The sequence below is a fragment of the Drosophila subobscura genome, chromosome E (genome assembly GCF_008121235.1).
Source record: "Drosophila subobscura isolate 14011-0131.10 chromosome E, UCBerk_Dsub_1.0, whole genome shotgun sequence".
In the NCBI taxonomy this organism is placed as follows: domain Eukaryota; kingdom Metazoa; phylum Arthropoda; class Insecta; order Diptera; family Drosophilidae; genus Drosophila; species Drosophila subobscura.
Window position 1 is genome coordinate 17,119,148 of NC_048531.1, and position 24,232 is coordinate 17,143,379.

General features: G+C 47.4%; 4 protein-coding genes and 1 long non-coding RNA gene across 8 annotated transcripts; 2 read left to right on the top strand and 3 right to left on the bottom strand.

Moving 5' to 3' along the window:
- The first annotated feature begins 37 nt into the window (after positions 1-37).
- LOC117892206 (steroidogenic acute regulatory protein-like) lies at positions 38-8,638 on the top strand. 3 transcript variants are annotated; one of them, XM_034798304.1, is made up of 12 exons: positions 42-198; positions 637-777; positions 836-987; positions 1,043-1,201; positions 1,258-1,311; positions 1,380-1,512; positions 1,574-1,707; positions 1,888-2,040; positions 2,107-2,211; positions 2,272-2,816; positions 2,885-3,008; positions 3,072-3,415. In XM_034798304.1, exons 2-12 carry the CDS (start codon positions 678-680, stop codon positions 3,168-3,170), a joined length of 1,758 nt encoding a protein of 585 aa, XP_034654195.1. In that variant the 5' UTR covers positions 42-198; positions 637-677; the 3' UTR covers positions 3,171-3,415. The 3 variants fall into 3 exon arrangements, with proteins under 3 accessions (XP_034654197.1, XP_034654195.1, XP_034654196.1); XM_034798305.1 differs by having other exon boundaries at positions 839-987; XM_034798306.1 differs by lacking the exons at positions 2,107-2,211; positions 2,272-2,816; positions 2,885-3,008; positions 3,072-3,415 and adding an exon at positions 8,565-8,638 and having other exon boundaries at positions 38-198; positions 1,888-2,044.
- LOC117892211 (neuropeptide SIFamide) lies at positions 3,328-3,956 on the bottom strand. The gene is made up of 2 exons (XM_034798311.1): positions 3,727-3,956; positions 3,328-3,662 (listed from the first exon to the last, which is right to left on the bottom strand). Exons 1-2 carry the CDS (start codon positions 3,857-3,859, stop codon positions 3,577-3,579), a joined length of 219 nt encoding a protein of 72 aa, XP_034654202.1. The 5' UTR covers positions 3,860-3,956; the 3' UTR covers positions 3,328-3,576.
- On the bottom strand, positions 4,051-5,551 carry LOC117892209 (testis-expressed protein 9). Its single transcript, XM_034798310.1, has 2 exons — positions 4,796-5,551; positions 4,051-4,741 (listed from the first exon to the last, which is right to left on the bottom strand). Exons 1-2 carry the CDS (start codon positions 5,377-5,379, stop codon positions 4,147-4,149), a joined length of 1,179 nt encoding a protein of 392 aa, XP_034654201.1. The 5' UTR covers positions 5,380-5,551; the 3' UTR covers positions 4,051-4,146.
- Positions 6,997-24,174, top strand: LOC117892208. 2 transcript variants are annotated; one of them, XM_034798308.1, is made up of 9 exons: positions 6,997-7,167; positions 7,709-7,952; positions 15,275-15,338; positions 16,025-16,073; positions 18,313-18,544; positions 18,626-18,692; positions 22,015-22,496; positions 22,561-22,879; positions 22,936-24,174. In XM_034798308.1, exons 3-9 carry the CDS (start codon positions 15,288-15,290, stop codon positions 23,131-23,133), a joined length of 1,398 nt encoding a protein of 465 aa, XP_034654199.1. In that variant the 5' UTR covers positions 6,997-7,167; positions 7,709-7,952; positions 15,275-15,287; the 3' UTR covers positions 23,134-24,174. The 2 variants fall into 2 exon arrangements, with proteins under 2 accessions (XP_034654199.1, XP_034654200.1); XM_034798309.1 differs by lacking the exon at positions 6,997-7,167 and having other exon boundaries at positions 7,691-7,952.
- On the bottom strand, positions 8,670-15,974 carry LOC117892214. Its single transcript, XR_004648708.1, has 3 exons — positions 15,854-15,974; positions 8,888-9,343; positions 8,670-8,824 (listed from the first exon to the last, which is right to left on the bottom strand). It is a non-coding gene; the product is annotated as an uncharacterized LOC117892214 (long non-coding RNA).
- Positions 24,175-24,232: the final 58 nt, after the last annotated feature.

Below are 24,232 nucleotides of genomic sequence, written 5' to 3' on the forward strand. Positions count from 1 at the left end.
TTTAAGAGCCACCCAAATAATCCACACTGACCAGCTGTTTTTACATTATCTTTTCTTTTCCTTTTGTTCATAAATGCAACTATAATTAACATATAAAAGTAATGCAATTAGATAGCGATTGATCCCAATTTTACTGGCGCCTTTTGTCGCCTTTATATATACTATAAGAACAAAGTGCAACGAATACTATTAGTTAAGGTAAATAGAGCTGTAGAATTCTTATTGTGAATGATGCGGGTGTACAGTTAGAAATTTTGTTTATGGCCGAAGCAAAACAAAGAAAAAGCAAAGTTGCGAATATATTTATACTGTATTGGTATATTTATATACGTAACGGTATAGCTCTACGCTGTGTTCCAGATTCCTAGCCTGGTTTCTGGGTAAATTCTGCTAATTGAATGTATAAATGAACATGGTAAATGTATTAATAAGTCGGCATGAACACCTAGTATGATGGCGACTAATTCAATTCTTATCGGCGTAAGCATAATTGCCTATTTATACGCCTTTGAATTAGTCACACACTGAGCTACTCCATGTCTTTTTTTCATTGTTCTGATTTTGCACTATCAATCAAAGATAAGCGCATTTTCAGCGATTTTTTCAATATTAACCAATGCTGTGGTGTCGTTATAGCGGATAATAAAATGAGCTAAGCTCAGTGACCACCGACTGCCATGCCTCAAAGTGATTCAGTGGATGCCCGCAATGCTGCTCAGCTCCTACTGTCCAACGCGCGACACGGGAATAATGCCTACAACATGCAATATGATATGTGTAAGTAGAGCTGCCGGTAAGCCCTTAGTTCTGACTAAAATCGATCATATTTTAATAGCAGCGCGAACACATTCCATCAACTTGATAACGGAGGACTTCCTGGCCGGCTACATGCAAGATGGACGCATGTCTGTGGTACGACGCTTCTTCTGCCTCTTCGTAACATTCGATCTGGTGTTTGTGTCGCTGCTGTGGCTCATTTGCATTGTGGTATGTTGATTGTCTGTGTCGAAATGCATAAACTTTGATTTATTTCGACTTTCAGATTGATGGGGACAATATATTCCAGGCATTCCACAAACAAATTGTGGAGTACACCATCTACACATCGCTATTCGATGTGGTGGCCATAGCGCTGTGCCGATTCATAGTCCTCATCTTCTTCTATGCCATGATGTACATCAATCATTGGTCCATTATAGCGGTAGGTTTATTTCGAAGGTTAATTGATGCTCCCAAACTGATAATTCTTCTTTACAGCTTTCGACGAGTTGTTCGTGCTTGTTCCTCATCTCCAAGGTTTTTGTTTTCAATGTAAGATATGCAAATGGCACATCCCGAAGAGAATTTGTATAACCATCTTTCCCTTACCTTGCCCACAGTGGCTGCAAGCCAAGCAACAAGTATTCGAAGTCATCCTCATAATCACTTCATTCATACTGGCTTGGGGCGAGGCCTGGTTCCTAGACTGTCGGGTCATACCGCAGGAGCGGCATGCCCAGCACTATTTTAGGTGTAAGTACAGCTTGGCTCCCTTTTCACTGCAATATGTTAATTGTGTTGCACTCTATTGCAGCGCTGATTACGAATGATCGCACACCTTTGGTACAGCCGTCCATCTTGATTGAGAATGAGCGACCGCCGCAGAGTGTGACTAATTTTTATTCACCGCTGGACACAGCTCGCCACTCCGACGAAGAAGATGAAGAGGTAAGCTATTCATGTATGCGCATTCTAAAAACATTTTGGAATAATAACGACAGAGCGTCTGGCGACTATAAAAACGATTGATTCGGTTTCGGTAGCAACAAAACTGTTTCCATGTTTTCGGTACTTTAATGCCTCTAAAAATCAATTGATCTTGATATCCCTTGATTGGTTCCATTTCAGGATGAGGAATATCACCAAATGGGCTTGGATTGCCTGCGCAAGGCCTATCAGATCATTGAGTCCTGTGACTGGAAGGTGGAAAAAGTCAACCACAAGGGCGACACCATTCACAGCATGCAGCGGGAGAAGATTGGAAAAATATACAAACTGACTGTACGTATGCGCTTCGTTTTCTACAACTAAAGCCTTACTTTACATGGAGTTTATTTCGTTTTACAGGCACGCATCAAATATCCCGCCAAGGCTCTGATGGAAGATCTTTTCTACCGCATTGAGGACTGTCCAAAATGGAATCCGGCCCTATTGGAATCGAAAATAGTGCGCGTAAGTCCACACACAAGACTTCAGAAAATAACTTTGCTCACACGGAACTCCTTTGAATAGAAAATAAATTCCTACACGGACATCACCTACCAGGTGTCCATCGGAGGTGGTGGTGGCATGGTAAAGAGTCGCGACTTTGTCAACTTGCGGTCGTGTCGTCTGTTTTACAATGGCCAAATCTGCGATGACGACGATGTGCCCAAGCTGAGCAGCGACGATGACGACGACAACAGCACCCTGAACCGCTCCTGCGAGGGCAGTGTCAGCACCATATCCGATGGCGAATCGCAATCGCCTCTGCCCAGCAGTGTGTCCAGTTGTCGGGCAAAGTTCCCCAACGCATCGGTGGGTCCCTCAACGCCCTTCAACACACTGGGCAACAGTCTGGGGGCAAAGAGTCTAGGAACAGTAGTAAACTTTGATGAAGAACCGCCGCCTCTGGACGAAGATGAGTTTTCAGATGCCAAAGAAAAGCTGGATGGCGAAGCAGAGAAAGAGACCATGACAAAGCCAAGCAGCATTGGCACGACCACGGATAAGGTTTGGATGACCGCTGCGATTAGTGTGCAATACGCTCCTGTTCCGCCCACATCCAAGTACACAAGGTGAGGCGACAAACGAAAGGGAAACATGACGTGGAAACTCACTCTCGGAATTTCTCATCCAATTGCAGGGGCGAGAATATAGTCACGGGCTTTGCCTTTCGTGAAATCGTTGGCAAATCGGACAGCTGCATCGTTGAATGGGTGTTGTGTCTAGATCTAAAGGGATACATCCCTCGCTACGTTCTGGATGCTGTGAGTAGTATGAGTCTGACGACTCATTTGAATGCTAACCATAATATATGTTGTTGCTTTCAGGCACTCACCTCCTCCATGACAGACTACATAACCAATCTGCGCAAGCACGTGAATGAGCTGCGGCATCGGGGCCGTGGACGAGCGCCGAGGGTACACTAGCCACCAGCCAGAGTGATCAACAAGTGCAAGTGGTGCAACAGCAGTGGCCCAGGCCATATATAAACTGTATTCTAATTGTAATCTAATTGTATCTCACGAGTGTGCTTGCAGCAATCATCTGTAGGAATATTTGAAGTAATAGTAGAGTAGGATCATGTTCATTTGCAGTAAGTTTAATGATTATATGCATGTATCTATATATGATAATGCGTAAGTTTTATGCGAATGCACGGCTTATAATATAACATTTTACATGATTCTATAATGTTTCGGTTTTCCCCATTTAGTCGCCGCTGCAGCTGCAGGTGCAGCCACAGCATCTGCCTGCCTGCTGCTGCTGCTGCTGGTATTGCATTAATCGTAGGCTTGAGATCACTTCTATTAGGCGCAGTCGGAGGGCGTGGTCCTATTTGCTGTCGTTCTGTGGAAACCACATGGGACACGCCTCCATGGCCACCTCGCACACGGCACTCATCTTGGCATTGTCATAGTCTGCATACAAATTAGAGTCAAGTGAAGTTCAATGATCCCCCAGAATGGGCGCCCGGAAACTTACCCAAACCATTGCGCTTGCCAAAGATGCTGCCATTGAACGGGGGCTTCCTGTAGGCCGCCTCGCTGGAGCCCAGCAGAATGGCCATGGCCAGGATGGTCACCAGCAGCAGAGTGAGTGTGAATCGGAGTGCCATTTTGCAGTCTTCGGTGAGCGTTGTGGGCAGTGTGCGATTGCGATGCTCCTGGTTCTGATGTGAGTGCCTGAAGCGAGCGAATGTTTCTGTGTCCAACCAAGCAGCGCTCGCAGCTTTTATACCCATCAAAAGGGTCCAGCCAGTGGCCGGCACATGATTCCTTCCTAATTGAGTTACACAGATAATTGAAACGAGATTGCTTGGGGACCTGTACCATACAATTTAATTGCCATTCATTTATACACATTGCTGTAGTGAGTAGTCTGATATTCTAGCTAAAATCCAAACTACGTCTTGGCGTTCCACTCGAGCACCTTGTTGAACTCCTTCTCCCCGCAGCCAATGGCCACCGATTGCTCCATGCAGCTGGTCTGCCGCTTCAGATTGTCGATCATGTACAGCTGCTTCTTGTAGGCATTCAGGAGGTCGCCTCGTTGCCGCTTCAGAGCCCTGATGCGGCTATCCTTTGCCTTCAGCTCGTTGCGGTGCGTGTCCAATTCGTCGCGTTGCTCCTCGCGCATTTTGCTGAGGGCCTGGCGGGCGGACTCCGCCTCCTCCTGGTTGCGAGTCAGACGATTCTCCAGATTCGTATTGCCCTGCTTCAGCACCTTGTTGTCGCGCTTGAGCTGCTCCAGTTCGCGCTGCTGGCTGGTGAACTCCTGCTGGCGCTCCTTCAGGCGCCGGTTGGCCTCCTCGTACTGCTGCTCGGCCCGCTGCAGCTGCTCCGACAAATGCTTGTTGGAGTGCAGGCTCTGATCCCGCTGACTCTCGGACTTGCGTAGCCCCTCCAGTGCCTGGTCCAGCTTCTCCTTCTGGCGTCCCAGCTCACCGGCATGCTGGGCATGATCCTCCTCGAGTATGGCAACCTTTGCCTTCAGGAATCTGTGAAAGAACCAGAGTGAAGAAGCCTCCGCAAGCTGCGTGTGTGTCACTCACTTGATGAAGTTATCCTGGGTCAGTTGCTTCTTGGCCTGGCCATTGACCACAGTGGTGCTCTCCCGTCTCTGGGTGACCTCCATCTCCATTTGATCCGACTTGATGCTCGCGTTGTCGAGCAGTATCATGTCCAGCGAGGTGCTGTCGCTGAAGTTGGGGTTCCGATACTTCACGACCGTCGCCGTCTTGCTGCTCGGGACCCGCGTGAATGTGCTGAACTTGCTCTCGAAGCGGGCCGTCGTGGGCGAGGGAGGACCCACGGACTTTCCCTTCTTCCAGTCCGGCGTCTTCGAACTGTTCAGCAGAGTGGACGCGGGCGCCGGTGGCGAGTTCCTGCCCGGTGGCGTGACAGAGCCAGATCCCATTGCCTTGCACACCAGCTTCGTTTGGGCGCCCTTCTTCTTGAGCAGCGTACTCGGCCCCTTCTGCCGGTGGAAGGTGTCAGTTCGCGTCCTGAGTGCGAGTCCCGACGGTCCCTTTGACGGGTAAATGACATCTGATATCCCGCCAGGTGTCAGGGTCAACAAGTTGAGCTCCTGATTCATCTTGAAAAGTTCTTTCTCGCGTGACAATAACTCTGCCATTGAGGATGAATATTAGCCGTTGAAACAGATTGGAGCAATCTGCCCTGTCCCTAGCTAATACTTCAAACAATTCTAGCGATATTTATCCCAAGACCTCGTACACATAGAATTTATCCTCGAAACTAGTTTTCCCGGATATATTCGGTGGCTATATCGAATGAGTTGTCGCCCAATGTTGATGTGATTCCTGACTAAATAAATCTCCCTTTTGCCGCCGCCAAACACTGACGACAGTTACCCCTGGCTACTTCGGGGAATTATCATTGGCATGGGGCACACCTCCCCGTCCTTCCGGCTACCGACGCCTTGAGACCATGACAATGAAAGTGTTGGGGGTTGTTTTTCTCCGTTTGTTCGATTGGAGACCGGCTTCCCGCTCCCCCATAAACTTCCATGAACTATTGTCTGCTGAAGTTAATAAACTTTTTGGCATGACACCGTGTGTGTGGGCGCCTTTGAATTCACACACAAAATATCAATCAATTTGTGGCGTGGGTGAAATCTTTCCATGTGCTAATGCTCTTCAGAATTTGTATGATGTAACTGAACCATTAATAGATTTGGCAGAGCGCTTCAAACAGAAGGAAGACCTTCTACGAACTGAGTCTAGTCTTTGGTTCTTCTTGCAGTCAGTCATAATTGTTCCCTGCCTCATTGAAATTCTCTCACGTTTTAAGAGCATATTTCTCGTTCCATTGAGGAGATCAACAAGGGGAACACGCATAATAATCATAAATATTGATACAACTAAAAGTATAAGCAGAAACACGACGCTCGACTTCAAGGGAAATGGACAACAAGCGGACCATTCGAACCGTACCCTTCTTTATGTGCCACAGCTACCTGTACTTGTGGCTCTGCTGGAAGGGAGTTGGGTTCCTAAAATGTAAATGCAAGTGCCAAGATTTATGGACAGCAGCAAGAAAGCAAACAATGAACCAGTAAGAAACTGTCGCCCAGCTGTTCTATCCACGAAGCCACCTGATCAGTCGATTAGTTATGACCATGGAATGGCTGTGGCTATGACTGTGGCTGTGGCTATGGCTATATATGCCGTCATCAAGGTGTTCTGGTGACAGCCCACACATTGCCCATAATTGCATCAGCGGACGGGTTGCCAAGTCAGAGCCGAGCAGAATCTGGCTCCAAGTTTAGCTGAAGCTGTGGCCAAGCATGACGACGCCCTGGCTTGATCCGGGGCTGGAACCTTTGCGGCATGAGATGACCAGTGGCCGACTGGACGCCTGAACCTCTAATTATGCAAAGGGGAGGCGCACTCATTAGAAAGACAATCCCGACTCGACTGCTAGGGTGTATCTAGCAAAGAGAGCCACCAGAGCGTGCAGCTCGGTTCGAGTGTTGCTGCTGAAAAACTGCCAACGACACCGATGCAGAGACGGAGACGGAGACAGAGACAGAGACGACATCGATAGCCAGGTTAGACTTGGACTCTCGGCTTAGTAGTGGCTGGAAGAGCGTACATTAAGAGCAGACTTGCCAAATACTCCGAAAATCTCAAGTCAGGCTACTCCGAAAAGACTCTAAGCAAGACCGGTTCTTCGGGCTCTTCGGAGTGTCTCGACTCGACTCGACTCGGCTCGGTCTTGGCGTCGACGGGCTCAAACAGTCTTGGCCAGGTTGGTGTGCGAGAGACATCCACATTGCTAACGAACGCGGATCGCACGACAGATCCGATCCGACCCTCTCCGCTTCGCTTCGTTTCGCTTTGCCTCGCTCCGATCCCATTCCCGTGTACGCGAGTGCCTCCCCATCGACACCAAGTTCTGAGTGCGTTTAAAGATTCAAGAATAAGTGTTTACCCGGTTCTAATTGGATCGTGCAAACCCCATTGGCAACGCCAGTGGAGCTATTTGTAATTTTTTTGGGAATTTTGAAAACGTTTCTTCGCCCTACCGCTGTCTGCTGTTGTTGTTGTTGTTGTCTGTCGTCTGGGGTCTTCGGATTGTTGGCTGCTGCCCTTGGGAAGATATTACGCTCGGCGGGTGGTTGAACCGAGGCAGCTTAAAAATTCGTGCTGAATGATTTGTGAATTCGTTTGAATACAAAAATATTTCGCGTTGTTTTGGGGCAAGTGTAAAAGTGTCGGAAAGTTTGTGGAGGTTTCTGTCGCGTCTTTTGTCTTGCCACGGGAAACAGGCAGCAGGCAACGTGCAACAGGCAACGGGAAACAGACAACAGCCAACAGGCACAAACAGCTCAAAATATTTGCAACTAAAATCCACTAAAGCCGTCTCTCTCTCTCTCTCTCTCACTCTCGCTCTTTGGCTCTCTGTTTCTCTTCGGGAACTCTTGTGTGTGGTAAAACCAGTGTTGGCCACCAAACACGGATAAATAATAAGAGGAAGCCGAAGCGCAAAAATCACTTAATGCCAATAACAAAAGCTGCAAACTCATGTGAAACGAAAATACCCTACAAATAATTAAAATTCATCAGCATTTTGGCCAATCCCCCAACCACTTTGAACCCAGCCACAGCGTTAAAAAAGCAAACATCACAAAACCATTTGCATTGGATTACACAAGAAGGGCGAAGTTGGACAACCTGGACAGAGGTGAGTGCCAGTCGGGACCGTTAGGCAGGCAAACAGTTGCAAGCCACAACAAAATTCCACATTCGATATATTCGAGATATCGAAGCTTTTGCCGAAACCCACAAAAACCTCGAAAAGATGACTTCATAATTCGACTCACGCTGCGCGGATCTGCCAAAAATCCATCAACGAAACCGGTTCGCTGTTTGGTTTCGCCTGAAAAACTTGAAGAAAATGCGATTGGCAGTGGAAAAGGAGGAGGCTGCATCTCCGGCTGAATTTGTTTTCTGTGCAAATTAAATGGGACTTTAGTTTGTTGCGTTTTGCCGAGCAAAAACTGTCCCCAACTGCATTGAACCTGTTTCCCCAAGGTTGGCGATGGCCAAAATTGGCTGCCAAGTTCGCTGATCAGATGGTTACATCATCCGGTGTGTCTGGGGACACAAATATGGATGGGATGCATGTGGCATGCCTCAAAATAGAAGCAGACTGCAGTTGCTGTTTGAACAGCCACATCACGGACATCCGTTTTGGTCTCCCCCCACCTCATTCCATTTCCCTCTCTGGATTGTGCGTGTGTCCGGCATAAGTAATGTGTCATCGGGAGACCTTAAATCCAAGACCAAGTCCAAGTCCATTCACATTTTCCACGCACTCATTGTGTGGCCAGAATTCTGTTGCTAATTGGCTGACCAAACAATTTCCCAATTCTCAGTGCTGTGTGCGTATAACATTAATCATTTGCCTGGGAAAAGTGCCAGCGTTATGGCGGAGCTCTGCTGAGCCGAAAGTCGGAGCTTCTCCCTGTCGAACTTTTAGCACTTCGACGCAGCATCCACCCAGGCGGAAGGGGTCATCATAATAATGTTCGTTTCGAGTTGCTGGGTTGGCGTCTAAAAGAAGCAATTAGAAAATTTGATTGATGGACATTGAGTGAGGATGAGGCCGCGGCTTACATCATCCGAACGCTGGGAACTCGGCTAGGCCATGTGGAGTGAGCCTTCTGGCCTTTCCCTTTTGATGCATCGCCTATTAATTGGTTAATTTGTGGTTTGTTAGCCATCAAAATATTGTCTGGCCAATGTAATGCTCTAATGTTTGTGTTGAATGCAACGCCTGCTGCCATGAATGATGAATAATGGCCTTATGTATGAGCATTGCCCCCGCAACATTCTGTCTCCGGTTCGTTCTCTCATCTGTGGGTTGGCGGCTGCCACAACATTCTCAGAATGCTTTGTTTTGCCACGAAGTTTGAGGAACGCCAACGCAAGCGTTACATTTTGTATAATTAAAAAGGCGAATCCGCGAGTGGCTCGAGCTCTCCAGCTCTACAGCTCTCGACTCTGCTTGGAATACCAGTTTCTTGGCGATCGTGTAGTTAACTTGTTTATATAACAACTGCTCCGAGTGACCTTGAAGGAAGCACAAAATACAATAAAGACGGAAAAAATATGTATAATTTTTGTGTTATATATAATCATATGACTTTTTTAGCGATTATGTGACTGTGGGGAGACTCACTTAAGAGAGAGAGGCTGCCAATCTGCCTGTTTCTTCTCTTTAATCGAATGACGAATTTGCCACTGGGTAGGTTCATGAACTGTACACCCAGACAACGTGTGGGCTTTCCGAAGGTGTGCTGCGGCTGTCTAATAATTTGATTTATAATCTTTCGCATTGAAAAACGTTGCCCGAAGAACAGCCAAAGAAAGCACCGACAAAATTGTGGGTTCATTCAACCGAATTTAAAGAACTTTACAACGTTAGATTTCCCGCTTGTGCGGCATTTCTTTTTTGCAACATACTCTTCATTGATTTACAGTTGACGACGAAAGACTTAAGCAACAAACTTGGCTTCAGCGGCGGTCTGTCGTCTGCCCGAGCGCATTACTCACGCGACACGTTGGCGCTCGCCGCTAATTATGCAAAAACCCAAAAGTTACCGTTTGCTAGCCAGAGGCGTGCCACGCCTATCCCACCGTTTAGCCATGAGTCACTTGTCCGATCTGCTGCCTGGACAATGTGCAGCAAATTTCGTGTTTGTTTTGGCTCAAAATGAAAAGTCGTCTGGCTAGTTACCCCCGTCTGTCTCTCTCCCCCTCCCGACCAGGAGTCACAGTCGCAGTTAGAGCTAAAACCAAGCTGACTTAATGCAGGCTTTTACCTTAGACAAACCCCACGCAAAAACCCCCTGAACTGAGCTGCAATTGAATAAGAGGCTGCGGCTCCAGCTGTACCAATGCTCGACTCAACTCATTCCAAAAAAACACTTTCAAATCCCAGCTTTAACTGGGGTGTGTCTAATGCTGACTCTTGAACTGCCTTGAGCGCGGGGTCTAAGTTTAGCCGGCATGAAAAAGGAACTGTAGGAAATGTACCACGAACACTACACCCAGTTCTTCCCTCGTTTATGCCAGAGAATGAGATCATTTTGTAGTAGGAACTCATCAGTGTTGCAAAACAGATGTAGAAAGGAGAGACGAATAAAGTTATTATGAGGTCAGAGCGGGCTCCAAGTAATTAGCATTGCTCGTGTCTGTAGCTCATCAGTCGATTCCCTCATCGGGTTTAAAATACGCTACAATAAATGGGTTTTAATGACGAATTATTCTCGTGCTAAGCTCGTTGACCAGCAGCCGCAGCCGCAGCAGTAGCCGTTGCCAATGTCGCTGGCAGCGTTCATTTTAAGTACTTCTAGACAGGCTGAAACAGAAACAGCAGAAACCCAAAAGCTACAGCAAAAAACGGAACTACAAAAACGAGTTTCTGAAGCTGCCTTCAGGCAAGGCAAACAAATAACAACAGCGGCGGCGGGTAACAATGGGCGCCAGTCAAAAAGGCAAAGGCAAGACGCAAAGCAAAAAGCAAAGAGCGCAAAGTAAATGGCTAAAACTGAAATATTGTAGACCAGGCCTGATAAAAATCAAAACACATTCATGTCTACAGCTTAGCCCGAGTCACGTTCAATGCGAATTTCTTTGCCGTTTGTTTCGTCTGCTGTTTTTTTTTTTTGTTTTGTTTTTCCTGTGGCACAACTTGTAACCCACAAAATTAGGCGTCAAAAAATACTTTGAGGCTGCTGTTGTGGGGGTGTCAATAAGCATTTTGCATATTGCCAGTCAGCCGCTAAGCCAAATTGGACATCTTGACAAATCAACGCTGCAAAAACTTTGGCAGAAAACTTACATAAGCGCCAGAGACAGAGCAAAACGAAATTGGGCAGGCAGCGGCTTGCGTTTTGGTCTCACCCAAACTTGGTCACACAGCGTCTGTCCATTCGCGCAAGATGTGGCAAGATGTCTCCACGCTCCAGTTTACCGCACAAAGGTGCGTTTGGCAACGGCCACAGCTCATATTGGTCCAAAGCATTGCACAAGGACAACACCCCAAGAGAGGGGCCGCCATTCCATTTTGACCAAAACAAAAAGGTGGGGACGACCATTTAGCCGCTAACGATGTGCACTTTGCCACAAAATTCTCACTTTGTTTTAATTGCAGCGTAAATTAAAGTTAAAGTTGCGGCTGCCACTGCGATTGGCCAAATCAAAACCTATAAATGTGGCCAGCACAATGGGAATTGGCGTTGGCGTTTATTGCAATTGGCCAACAGCAAATTAAAGCATTGTTAGTTCATTTGCGCATTGTGTTGGGACTCAACACAATACGGCGGCGACGAGACAATTGCAATGACCTTGACGCAACGCCAGAGCAGGCCGTAAAGCGGGTAAACAAAATAGACTTCGTTCCGATTCGTTGGCTGCGTTTGCTTTGCATCTGAGACCTGAGATGGCAGTCGTGAGCCTGACTGCCTGGACTACCTGCGATCGAATGCGATCCCCCCAATCAAATGTCAGCTAATTGTGATATATCCACATTTGAAATTCTAATTCATGGCCAAAGCCCCTGTCTCTGTCTCTGTCCCTGCCCCTGCATACACAAGCAGGTGAAAGTCGTCGATTCTTCAATTGCCATTGATCTTTAGTGTTTGATTAGCACGCAAAGTCGATGATACAGAGAGAGAGAGAGACATTCAAGCACCTGCGGCGACTGCCACTAGAAGTTTTTTGGGTAAAAGTAAAAGCTAAAGAAACAAAAGCCATGCCTGACCTCATTCAAACTGTAAAATCAACGAAATATGCGTGTGGAGAGACTGCAGCGCATTTGACCCTTTTTTATTCGACTTCGACTCGTTAATTACCATCATTAAGAACAATGCGGGATAATCAAACAATGGTGGCATAGCCAAGGCTAGGCCTAACGCCTGCATATTACAATCAAGATCGAGAGAGCCAGAGATCTCGAGAGAGAGAGAGAGAGAGAGGCATAACATAACCAGCCCCAACTTTACTTTCTATGGCAGCGAAATTGCAGTAAAATTAGCTGTACGCATCGCTATGCTGATTGATCATAATACAACATTGGCTCTGTGCCGACCCGAATACGAGTATGCATATGTATAAGTATATACGAGAGAGAGACAGAAAGAGAGAGAGAGATGATCTTGGCTTGGGGAGATTTCTCATTTTTATGGCACTTCTACCTGTGCCCGCCCTTCATCCGCCCCACACCAGGCGGCAAACCGCAACGCAACCGAAAGTTAGGTTCTCAGTCCGTCCGGTCTCTCTGTTTCACTCTTTCCTTTACCCGCCTGCTCATTTCAAATGGGTCAGAGCTGAGTTTGTGTTGCGGTTAATACTTATGTATATGTATGCATATGTATGTATGCCGTGTGTGCTTAACACGCTTTTTTTTTTTGCATGTATTTTGTGTATAGCCTTTGGCAATTTGCATCGTATTAAACATCTCGAGATGGGAATCGCCTGATATTCTAATTGTAAGCAGCGCTGTTCCTGCTGTTGCTTCTAATGAAGTAACCCAATTCATTGGATTCGGGGTCCCTCAGCTCTTTCGTTTGATTAATGTGCCCCGCTTACGCAGGTACTTCTTGTATGTGGAGCAACCTAATTTGTTGATGAATGAATTGATCCATAGGCGGCACCGAATAATCAGATATTAGAGTCTGGCCTGGCCCCACAATTAAACGGGCAATTAACATTTAATTTTCCAATTTGATCTTGGCGCAATTTAACGCACAGTTACGCGCTTTTTTCATGCCCTTTCATGCCTTTTATTTTTGGCTTTTCCTAACAATTTTGCTCAAGCAGAAAGCTGTAAAAGTTAAGCGTACCATTTTCGCTTTTGCATACCCTCGTTGACTATTTAACAAACAAATAAATTACGTTGGAGCAGTTGGAGGGAAAATGGAAACACGCGAGGTCACTTTGCCGCCACATTAGCAGAGCACTCCACACATCAATGAAAATGCAATTGTTTAAACAAAATAAAAGTAAAACACTCTTCGTTGGCACGCAAAACACACACACTCCACACACACACCACACACTTAATTTATTCAGTTGCACGGAGCATTTTGTTGGTTTTTACCTCGTATTTGTTTACGTTTTAGTGTGGCGTGGCTTTGTTGCTCTCCGAAATGTGTGTCAAATGGATTCAAATCGACAGAAAATATCCGTTGCAGTTCAATGCACACTCTTTGCAACAAGCACGCATACTTTGTGTGCTTCGACTTGAATAGTCAATGAATCATGGGCAGCAGCAGGAAGGAAATTACATTGGAAATGATACATCCATTCCGAGTTGGTTCTTCATTTCCATGCGGAGAATACAAATGGCAGAAGGAACTTCAATTTCCTGTCTTCTTCGATTGCTTTACATTTATTAATTTCATTTGCTGAACTCGCAGAGTCGTGAAAGTTGAATTTGTTGCAATTTCCCTTATCGCAGGCGAACGTAATTGAAGGTCAGCCGCCAGAGCTCAGCTCCCATTTCCAATGGCACTTTGGCATTATTTTTGCTCTCCTCTTTTACTTTTTTGCCGAACTAGGTAACGAGAGCAGATGCCAATCAAAGTCATTATTCATAATATTCGTTGGCGTGCTTAGCCGCATTTTCCAGGTCGATGTTTTTGTTGCCTGCATGAGCTGCGTTTTCAATTGGGAGTACATACTCGTATCTACTATTTCTGTCTCTGTTAGAGCAGGTTGCGTCATTTTCGCTAATTTTAGCTAATTTATTGCACTGCCATTGGAATTACCGGCTCCGTACTGCCATTGTGGGATGGGCTGTGAGGCTGTTGCTGGCGTCAGTTGGCAATTTGCATTCAGCTTTGAGTGACGATCCGATCCGCTCCGCGATCCCAATCTGTTTTGGAACATTGGCTTATTGTTGAGGAAGTGTGGGCCTGCCTGCCAGCATTGACAAATTGGTGATTGGTGTGTGTGTGTTTGTGTGTGTGTGCTCGGTGCATAATGTTTACAATTTATCATTTCCATAAGATTACTATTGACCCAGTTGCTGGCTTCTCCTCAAAAACCCCTCAAAGAGATTACAGCACTTGGATAATAATAACTGATCCAGTCGCGAGTCGCTGCAGTCGAGTTCGGGCCTTGTGACATCATATCTGTTGAATGAAATGTGTTGGCAGCAGCAGTAGGCTGTAACAACAGCAACAAATCATTGCCTCCGGCCATTATCGCCTTGCCTGTTGGCCATCAACGTAAGCCGCATGTTGTTGTTTCGGTTCGCCCCAAAGATAATCATCTAGCTGGCAACAAACGGAGGTGATTTTGTCTCTTCCTGGCCATGACTCGCCGTCAGGTTGTTCTCACACAACACTGGGACCCCGTGTATACGTTGCAGGAAGCTAAAAAGTGCTTATCATGTGTGCAGCATGCCCGGTTATTGATATGTGTTTAATTCCTCGTAATGTGTACTCCCCAGTCCAGTCCAGTCCAGTCCAGCCACTGCTTCTGTTTGTGTTGTAATAGCGGAAATCAGAGTCATGCCACAATGAGTCTCCGGCATGAGTTGCACTGACGGATGTTTGTCCATCTTCGGCTCTGTTGTGTGGTACTTGAAGATGCTTCTGGCCACTGGCCTCCAGCATCAGCTCCTCCTCCAACTCCTCCATCTTCTTCTACTCAGTCACTGTTGAACCGTTGTACAATATTTATGCCGATGTTAACCCATTTGCAAGATCCGCGCACGCGATGCTGTTGCCATTGGAGCCGAATTTTTGGCTGGGCTGTTGACTTGACCCAATTGGCAAACAGAAAGTTTGCCCGCCGGCAACGAACCCAAGCGCAAACCCAAGCAACAACAATCCATTGCAGAACTGTTGGTGCGAGTTGTGTGTTGAATGATTTAGCATAATCCGATTGATATACGTGTATTGTGGGTGTCTGGAACCGGTTATCGCGGATATCTCACAGGTCTCACAAGCAACGGCACTAATCTCTGTCTTTCTCTCACCTTTTTTACAGCTCACACCGCACCATGAAGTCGGGCACGCAAATGGACCTACTGTACACGGCGCTGCACTTAATCGTAAGTTTTATCTGAGAGTCCACAATCCGTAGCCCCATTCTGGGCCCATTGAAATGGAAAATTGGCAGACCAGGCCAGCCAGAGCAGCCGGTAAACACATCAATCAGCCGACAGAACACCGAATGACAATTGCATGCCAATGCGATTAACCTGGATATGAGGTGGCCAACAGACGGACAGACGGACAGCCGACCCGACTCTCTCTCTGTATGCTAAACGCGATTCGGTCGCTCCTGCTTGCAAGCATAGTCAAAAGTGGCACAACACTGGACCCATGCCTAGCTCCGCTTCATTCTGAGCCGCTTGGCCCCGACTCAACCTCGACTCCAGCAGAGACTTTGCCTGGATTCAGGTTCAACTCTAACCCAGCGCAAGAGGCTGGCGAAAGTTTTCGCCATCACAGGCACAGCGCAGCCTTAGAATCGTGAGAATATAATGTTTCCCCCATATCTGCCTGCAACACGAAAACGAAATTTCTGCTGCATTTTCTATGCACTTTAATTAAAGAAGCTTACCTACTGCCGTGTCTCGGCTGGATTAGGCTGGGGCTCACTGTCGGCTTGCCGTGATTTATGTCAGCGCTTTATGGTCCGCCTGCCATGGGGTCTGGGCAGGAGTCCGGGGTTCGCGCGGCCACTACTATCCCAACTATGCTAATGAGTGACTTGTCTCCACTTTCTTTGCAGACAATCGCAGCTCTGACGACGCACGCAGCACAGATACCAACGGCAGTCAGTGAGTACACAAATCCATCCATCAATAAGCCCCTCCTCGATAAATTCTATTGACTCCAAATGCTGAATTATGGGAAAACTGGTTCCCGAATCGGTTGTGGCATCTGAAAATACATAGACATATATCATTAGGCTGGACTCTTTAGTGTTTAAATGAGCTCTACAAGTATTACCTAATTAGTTATGAGCAGCAATCCACTTAAGAGCCCACATTTCTCTCTAATCTGCCATTGTTGCATCGCTATGGAAACAGCGTTTGGTTTGCCGTGGTGTTTGTCATTGTTTTGTCGTTTGTTGGGTTGCCAAATCTCTTGACTGTGGGCCAAAAGAGTTGCCAGCACCAGGCACATAATCGCATGGCAAACAAAAGTCCATTCATGTGGCGCCTTAAGCTGCCTCATTGAAAAACGACAGCAAACGTTGCGGCTTGTTTCCTTTCGGCCTCGCAAAACGGCTGTATCCCCTAGATGGCCCAAAGCGGCTGCAGATAGTTAAGGAACTGCTGGTAGGAGAGCCTGTGCTTAGTAGCTCCTAACGGGACGGCAGCCTGCGGGATAGTTGTGTCCGGGTCAAAGTGCTTGGTGGAAGCATGCCTGGAGCGATAATAGAATTGTGAGGACTGGCGAAGCTGGTTGGGACTCTTTCCCGACGCTCTCCAATTTCGATAGTCCAGCATTTGCGTCTTCTATTCGGTTGGCACGAATCACAGCAGACGGTACCGGGAGCTGACCAAAGCAAACGCATTTCATCATCTTCATCGATTGCAGCTTCCGCAGGGGCCAGTCGTGGTAGAGCCAGCGGGTTACCGGGATAAAAATCTGGTGGGAGCAGGGATCAATGATCAGTTGAGGCTGACCCCAATTTCACTGTTGACTCCCACATTGTCCGTTCTGAGGATCCGTCCATTTTCACGAAGTCGCAAAAGCAACCAAGCCATCGAGGAAGGCAGTAAGGAAATGTTCGTATCCCGAAAGAACTTTTTAAGATTGTATTAATTTAATTGATTGTGGAATTTCGTTCTATCCATTCGACGTCTGCCATTTTCTTTTTTTTCTGTTTGTTTTTTCGCTGCCCTTGCCTTTGCATTAGTGAAACAAGGACAGCAATACTTTGGTGCTGTCCAACACTAATTCACATATGTATGTATGTATAAGTGCAGTTTACTTCTCTTGTTATATTTGAGATCTGCTGGGTATTGCAATTCTTCCCCTTCACAAATTATACATAATAGAAAGCCATTAAATGTTTTATGTGCTGGCCGCAGTCCACTGCAGGAGTGGAGGCACCACAAAAACCGGCTCCAGCCACGACAACGACGACGTGGCCGTGTTGCATGCAATTACTTTGCCCAGCCACATGCTGGCATAGAACAGAACAGAAACAGAGGTAAGTGATGCGAAATGCTGCAAGGTTCGTTGAACCACTGCGGAGGCATCACATCGCCTTGCCGCGCATCCCATCCAAAGTATACACACAGCCAACTGAACTGGCAGGGCGAACGTGCCGCAGCAGAGTAGAGCTCTTCCTCGGACCAGTTGTGTACCTTCGGATGGGCCCACGAAAGAGTGCAAAAAGAAGAGCCCAAGCACGCGAGCGCGGGAAGGAGGTGGAGGTGTCAGAGCAACAACTCAGCATGGAGTTCTTGGCATTGCAATGGCTTTCTGGTCTGGTCTGGTCTGATCTGTTTTGGCTTCGTGAGCGCTGGCATCGAGCAGGAAATGCCAAGAGCCCAACCTAATCCCAGGCCATGTCTCGAATCGTCTGCTGAAGTTCAAGGAACTTGGCATCTTTCTAATGGCTGCGGATCAGGCCAGGCCCACGAGCGCTTCTGTGCTGTGTCTTCCCCCCGGTGGGTTTGGTGCGCTGTTGTTGCCGCTTCAATGGCTTTTCAATGTCATGAACGTACCGTTGTTGTCGCTGTTTGTTGGCTCTTCCGCATGCTGGCACAGCTTGGAGCTGCACTGCGACTCCAACCTCGACTAAATACTGCTCCCATGGGCATCTGTTGGGCCATTGTTGTCTTGGCTTTTTGTTTTGTTGTGCGCTCATGACTTGTGCTAACGGCTCTTGAGGTTACTTCACTGTGGAAGCAGCTGATGCAACTGCAACTGCAACCGCATCCTCATCCACATCTAACTGTAGTTTGCCAGCTGCACACAAACATTCCCATTTGGGGAGCGTGCGCCTGTCATGTTTATCTGCGACTTTATTGCATTTCATAATTTCTTTTTTCCTTGCAGAGGATGCACAAAGTTCGCTAAGTGACGCCATCGCGGCGGCTGAGGCGGAGTCCGATGGGGGCGCACCCACCTCGAAGGCAGCCATTGAGCCGAGCGTGCGGATAAAATGCCTATCGGGCTCCATGCTGATCACCATCAAAGATGCCCCGCCAAACCACGAGACCGGGCTGTTCAGTGGCATGATCTACCCGAAAGGCCTATCCAAGAACTCCACATGCCTCAGCGAGTACAGGTGAGTGAGAGCCGCGTGCTGATCACAATTTAGATTAGATCGTTGTAATTGCTATCGCTTTTATATCCGTGTCCCCCGCAGAGATCACGTGGGTTCGCTGCGGTACAAGCTGCCCCTGCGTAGCTGCAACACGATGCCCAAGGAGACGGTAAGTCACAGCCGATAGCCTAGAACCAAATTGATGTGATGTGATGGGTCTCTTCCATAATGGGTGACGAGACTCTAACTTGTGCTCCCACTCAAGCAGATGTCCAAGCAAACTCGTTCTGCCTTTTTCGCATGCAAATTTAAAAAGCATTCCCGCCTATAAGGCAATTCAAGTCATTGGTTACAAGGTAAAATCCATATGCCAAGATGATTAGTCAATTGAAAGGTTGACGCTGCTCACCACCAGCACACGCACTCAGTGACTAAGCTAATGGTGGATAAATGGCTTGTATAGCGTCAAGACTTGTTAACTAAAATAGCAGTCATTAGGTACGGCAGATGGCAAGAAGAACCTAATGGATGTGGCCATCATCGTTTCATATTAGTAATTCTTAAAGCCTAACAAAAAACTAGATTTCTTGGGGTTTCATAACATTAAATCCGATCAGGTATTATTTATAGGCACCGCCTCAGCGAGCATGACAAGCTGCCTCGCCTGCCATGTCCCTGTAAATGATATCGAATGATCCCAAAGACGGCCCAGATGTGCCATATAAATTTCAGTCGAGAGTTTGTCCAGCTAGCTCTAACGCGTTTATGGCCGAGCATATTTATTGGCTCATTCGATCACACAACGCACTGACTTTGTGCTGGGATCTGATGGGATTTTGAAATCTCAATTAGCACTTGGCCCGGCTAAATGCGGCTACAGCTCACGCATCAGCAGCACAGCAGAGACACGTTTATGGTCTACTAAACCCGGAGCCAGTGGTACCCGCTTATGATACATATTTAACGTAATTTTTCCCAGCATTTATGGGGCCAGCATTTTGTAATTTTCTGCCGCTGCTGCTGCAGCTGCTTCGACTGCTTTTTCCTTTCGCTCAATTGGATTGACACAATTGTTGAAATTGCAAATGTTAATTGCAGTTACGACAAGCGGATTGATTCGATCGATGTGGCAATGCATTACCTGCAATGTGTGTTCGTTTGCTAGAAGATTGGTAAATAGTTTCCAGACGCACTGTACATGGCTGCCATGTTCTTTGAGTTTGTGGTCCGAGTCTCTGGCGTTGTCTTTGCTTTGTCCTTGGCCAAGCCGCCTTCCAGTATTGACTCAAACAATTTGCGTCGAGCATTCAATAAGCCAGAATCGATAATGGTTTGTTTGCTGCGGACCAACAGCGGGAAAAATCAACAGACGCAGTCAAGGCTGGACTCGAGATATGTACGAGTGTGTACCTACTTTTTAATGTTTGTCATTAAAGACGATGAGCGGCACTGAGCCAGCATGCACTCGGCTAATGGCCACCGCTTGGCTGGCATCCTGCCTGTCTTACGTCATCGTCGCTCAAAAACGATGAGCTCAGCTTTCCGAATGCAAGGTGGGAGAGTCGCGTGACAACTTGCCACAGCGCTGCCATTGACTGGTGACTGCCACCCCGAGCTGAGGGTCGCGCCAAGACGATCCGTGCTGTGCGCAGTGCGCATGTCAAGCATAATTAAATCAGCTACGAACAGGTGCCCCCACAGGGCAGCGGGAGGAGGCCCCTCTGAAGCGAGAAAAATATTGTTTTAATTAAAATTTAATTGCCACCAAGATGATGAGCTCAGAACTACAACTTCATTGCCAGCTCGCAAGTGTGCACTCTTCGTTCGCGCAGACACACATCAAATCACAATTTTTCATGGCCCCAGCAAGTAGCGATCCAATTAGGGCTTACCCCGCACCCTTTGGGTTCCATCATCTTCCCGGTCGAGTTCGATTTGTTCTGACGCTGGCAACGTTGGCGGTCGGACAATGCCACTGGCTGGTGGCTGGCCGTGAAAAGGCCAAAAGTGTGCAACGACATGTAAGCGGCGTTTTATTGCTGTTATTGATATTATAATGCGATTGACGCTGCTGCCGCTGCCGCTGCCGTGTTTGGAGCGAAGGTCAGTTGGTCGATGAAGGCAACTCCCACGCATTCCAGCTTGAACCTGTTTACACAGGCCCCAAATATCTTGCAGCTCATCAGGCATTTACATCCCAACAATTTTTCGTGTTCGTGCTTCCAAAAAAACACGCACACATTCACATTCACAGCTCTGTTTTGGGAAGAGCGGGAGAGAAGTGTCATAATGACATAATGGCTCTTTCTACCGTTAGATTCTCTTGACGCTTGTGCTTGAAATCTTAAATGTCATTTTATTATGCTTTTTATTGGCCCATTGTGCCGCTGAAGCCGCGATGCTGAGAACCTAACTGTCAACGCTTCTTAGAGGTTCTTCTTGGAGGCTGGAAGCAGCCCGCACACCTCTTCTCTCTCTTTTCCACCTATCCGTGCCTCAGCTTGTTTTAAGCCAGACAATAGCAGCGCAGCGACGGAAACGCTTCAGCGTCTGCTTTGGGCAATTAATCGCATGGGGTCGGACTAAGCCGGCTTCCACTTAATGCCTTTCGAAACAACGCTACCAATTAAGAGTGCCCCCGCCCCGTGTCAGAGTCCACTTAAATGAAGAACTTCCGTGCCCAAAATCTGTAGAGACCCAATTACAAAACTTCCGAGCCCGCTTCCCCTTACCCCTTACCGCTAGTGCCAACGAGTATGTGTGTACTCGATTTGTTGCCGTGGCGTTGCGTTGTCAGCGGAATTAGCACAAGAATCAATGGGCAATGGGCAATGGGCGACAACCGTTAGGTGCGGACAGAGAAATGCCAAATGTGCGTCAGGGTTGGAGGCAATGGCCTATCGCCTATCCAGACAGAGGAAATACCAATCACAATTGCATCATAGCCTGGCCTGCAATTAAAATTCATCAGGAAAACATTTGCTAATTTGCGAGGAGATAAGGCCCACAGATCTCCTGGCCGGGGCCTGGCGGCGAGACGTCACACTTGGCTGATCGGAGCTAGCACCATTCTATGACAACATCAGTTCACTTACTGTTGGTCTTGGATGGCAACTGAATCGCACATTAACTTCTGGCTGGCGAGGGGCTATTTCTGGCTCCAAAGCGATTTCTGGCTGCAACGGAGCGTGAATTTGAATGCATAATGAGAAGGGGCTGTGTGTGTGTGTGCTTGCTGGTAGCTGGTAGCTGGTGTGTTCTCCAGTCGCTGGGATGTATGGCTTCTTGGCACCAACTCACCGCTCACTGCCCTGTGAGAGATGCCAACGAGTTTGCTGTCCAAGTCTTTTGTTAGCCACCGCCTAGAATTTCCATTTGAATGGCAAGAAAAGAAATAGGTTTGACTAGAAAGACTGGCTTATACCCTGGCATCCGATGTACGCTTAAAATTTCCATTTTCCATCAAGATTAAGATTATTTTTGCCTTTCAGGACGATGGCGGCATTGAATTCTTCAACACAATCGTGCTCCAGCCTCACCTGAAGCTCATCACGGATCTGGGACGTGGCTACCATGTGCGCTGTGCCTATAAAAGCCGCGACGCAGCCATCAAGCCCAAGAAGCATCTGCGCAAGCATTCGCAGAAGCCACAGGCCTTGCGCAGCGAGGATCGCCGGGACTATGGCAGATCCTTGGACAAGCAGCGCGACGATGAACTGGACGAGGAGGATGTCTACGATGTGAATGCCCCGCTCGAGGAGGAGGATGTCAGCAACAACGAAATCCCCATGCCCGGCTGCCACATGAAAATCTACAATGACGAGCACAAGATAGCCGACGACGTGAAGATTGGGGATCCTCTTACGATTGTCATCAGCATCGATAGACAGCAGATCTATGGTCTTCATGTCACCGACTGCATCGTGCGTGATGGCTTGGGTTGGGGAGAACAGCGACTGGTGGGAGAGGATGGGTAAGTGCAAAAGAAACTATCTACAACGAATCTATATAAATTCACATCTTGTCTGGTTTTCTAGCTGTCCCATGGACAACGAGATCATGGGACAATTCAACTACACGCAGGATCGCTTGGCCGCTAATGTGACCTTCCCGGCCCACAAGTTCCCATACACGACCTCCGTCTACTATCAGTGCAATGTGCGCCTCTGTGCCCTGGAAGATCCGACGTGCCAGGAGGCGCCTCTGTGCAGTGGCAAGCGGCCAAAGCGTCAGACTGCTGTCGACAGCAAGGACGAGGAAGGCTTACCGGCCACGATTGAGGTATTCTCCGGCCTCTACGTCAACGAGAATGAGAATGCGAACGACAGTGACGATGATGCGGTCTACAAAGAGAAGGTAAGTCCACTCATAATACAAACTCCATAATTTCTGATAATTCATTTCAATTGTAGACTCTGGAGGACGCTCTGTGTGTGTCGCAGCGCACCTTTGCCATAGCCATTGCCATTGCTGGTTTGATTTTGATGCTGGCTGTGGTTGCAGCAGTGCTCTGCATCATGGCACGACGCAGCACGAAGACGGTGTCCAATTCCGGCAGCTCAATCTACAGTGGACCCTACACGAACACCGCCTTCTCGCACAGCAGCTAAACGCAGCCCGGGTCCGGGTGCCGCCTCAATGTGAAAATTCAAAATTTAACCTATCCAAATTTATGCAAATGGAACACTCAAAGTGTTTTAAATCAGTTGTCAGGATGAGATTCTGTCGCGCAGGGTGCCGCTGCGGTAGTCAACGTCAACTCCGTCGAAGCAAGAATGGGAGCCAATTAGTCTGTAAGGTCACAGGATCAAGCGGTCGCCTAGGTTAAGCGTAGCATCTTAGGTTTTGCAAAATGTTTGTGCAGAGATTACCGGGCAATGGCTGGGTCCCGTCTCCATTGCCCGCTAATGTCGCAGAGTTCTTCGCAGCGGCTCAGTCAAATGGTTGCTGGAGCTGGAACTCTGTTTCGCACAGTCGGTGTTGGACTCGCCCTTCTTTGAGAGACTCCACTTTAAGCAGTGGTGCAGTCATTAGCGTGTCTCTTGGCATCACAGCCCTCTTTCACACGTATTATGCTTACCCTACCTACCTAGCTACTACTACTACTATAATTTAAACACTCGAACTAACAACGAATGCAGCAGCCGACGCTCAGGTGATATTTGTACTCGTATCTACTTAATACTTTAACAGCTACACGTAATTTATTAATTTATCGTATCGGATCGGATGTGCTGCCCTACTGCCACCTACAGAAGCACAAACCAATCCACACACATCACGTTCTTAGTTGAATTTCCTGAACAACTTCTTGTCATTGTTTAACTTAAACTACTGCACTTAACCCTGAACTAGGACTAGGAGCTGCAGCCACAGCAGCCCTTATTAGAATGCAGCCGTCCCAAGCAGATATCTACTATACTTAAAATACAATCAATCATTGTTGTAATCATTCTCAAAGTAAGCTAAGGACTTTGTACAGCTTCAATGGAGCATTCCGAATACGGTTCCGATGGAATGCTCTTCTGGAGCCGTTCAATTTACGCATAACGCATACAAATGGAAATCAATTTAAACTTTAAACTGCAATTATAGTTTACCTCTAAGTTAATGTTAATCACATTGAACAATAAACTCAAATTGACCATACACTTTCAGCTTTTGTGGTGCATGTCCACGTCACTCAGGGACAGCAGAGATGCACTGCCC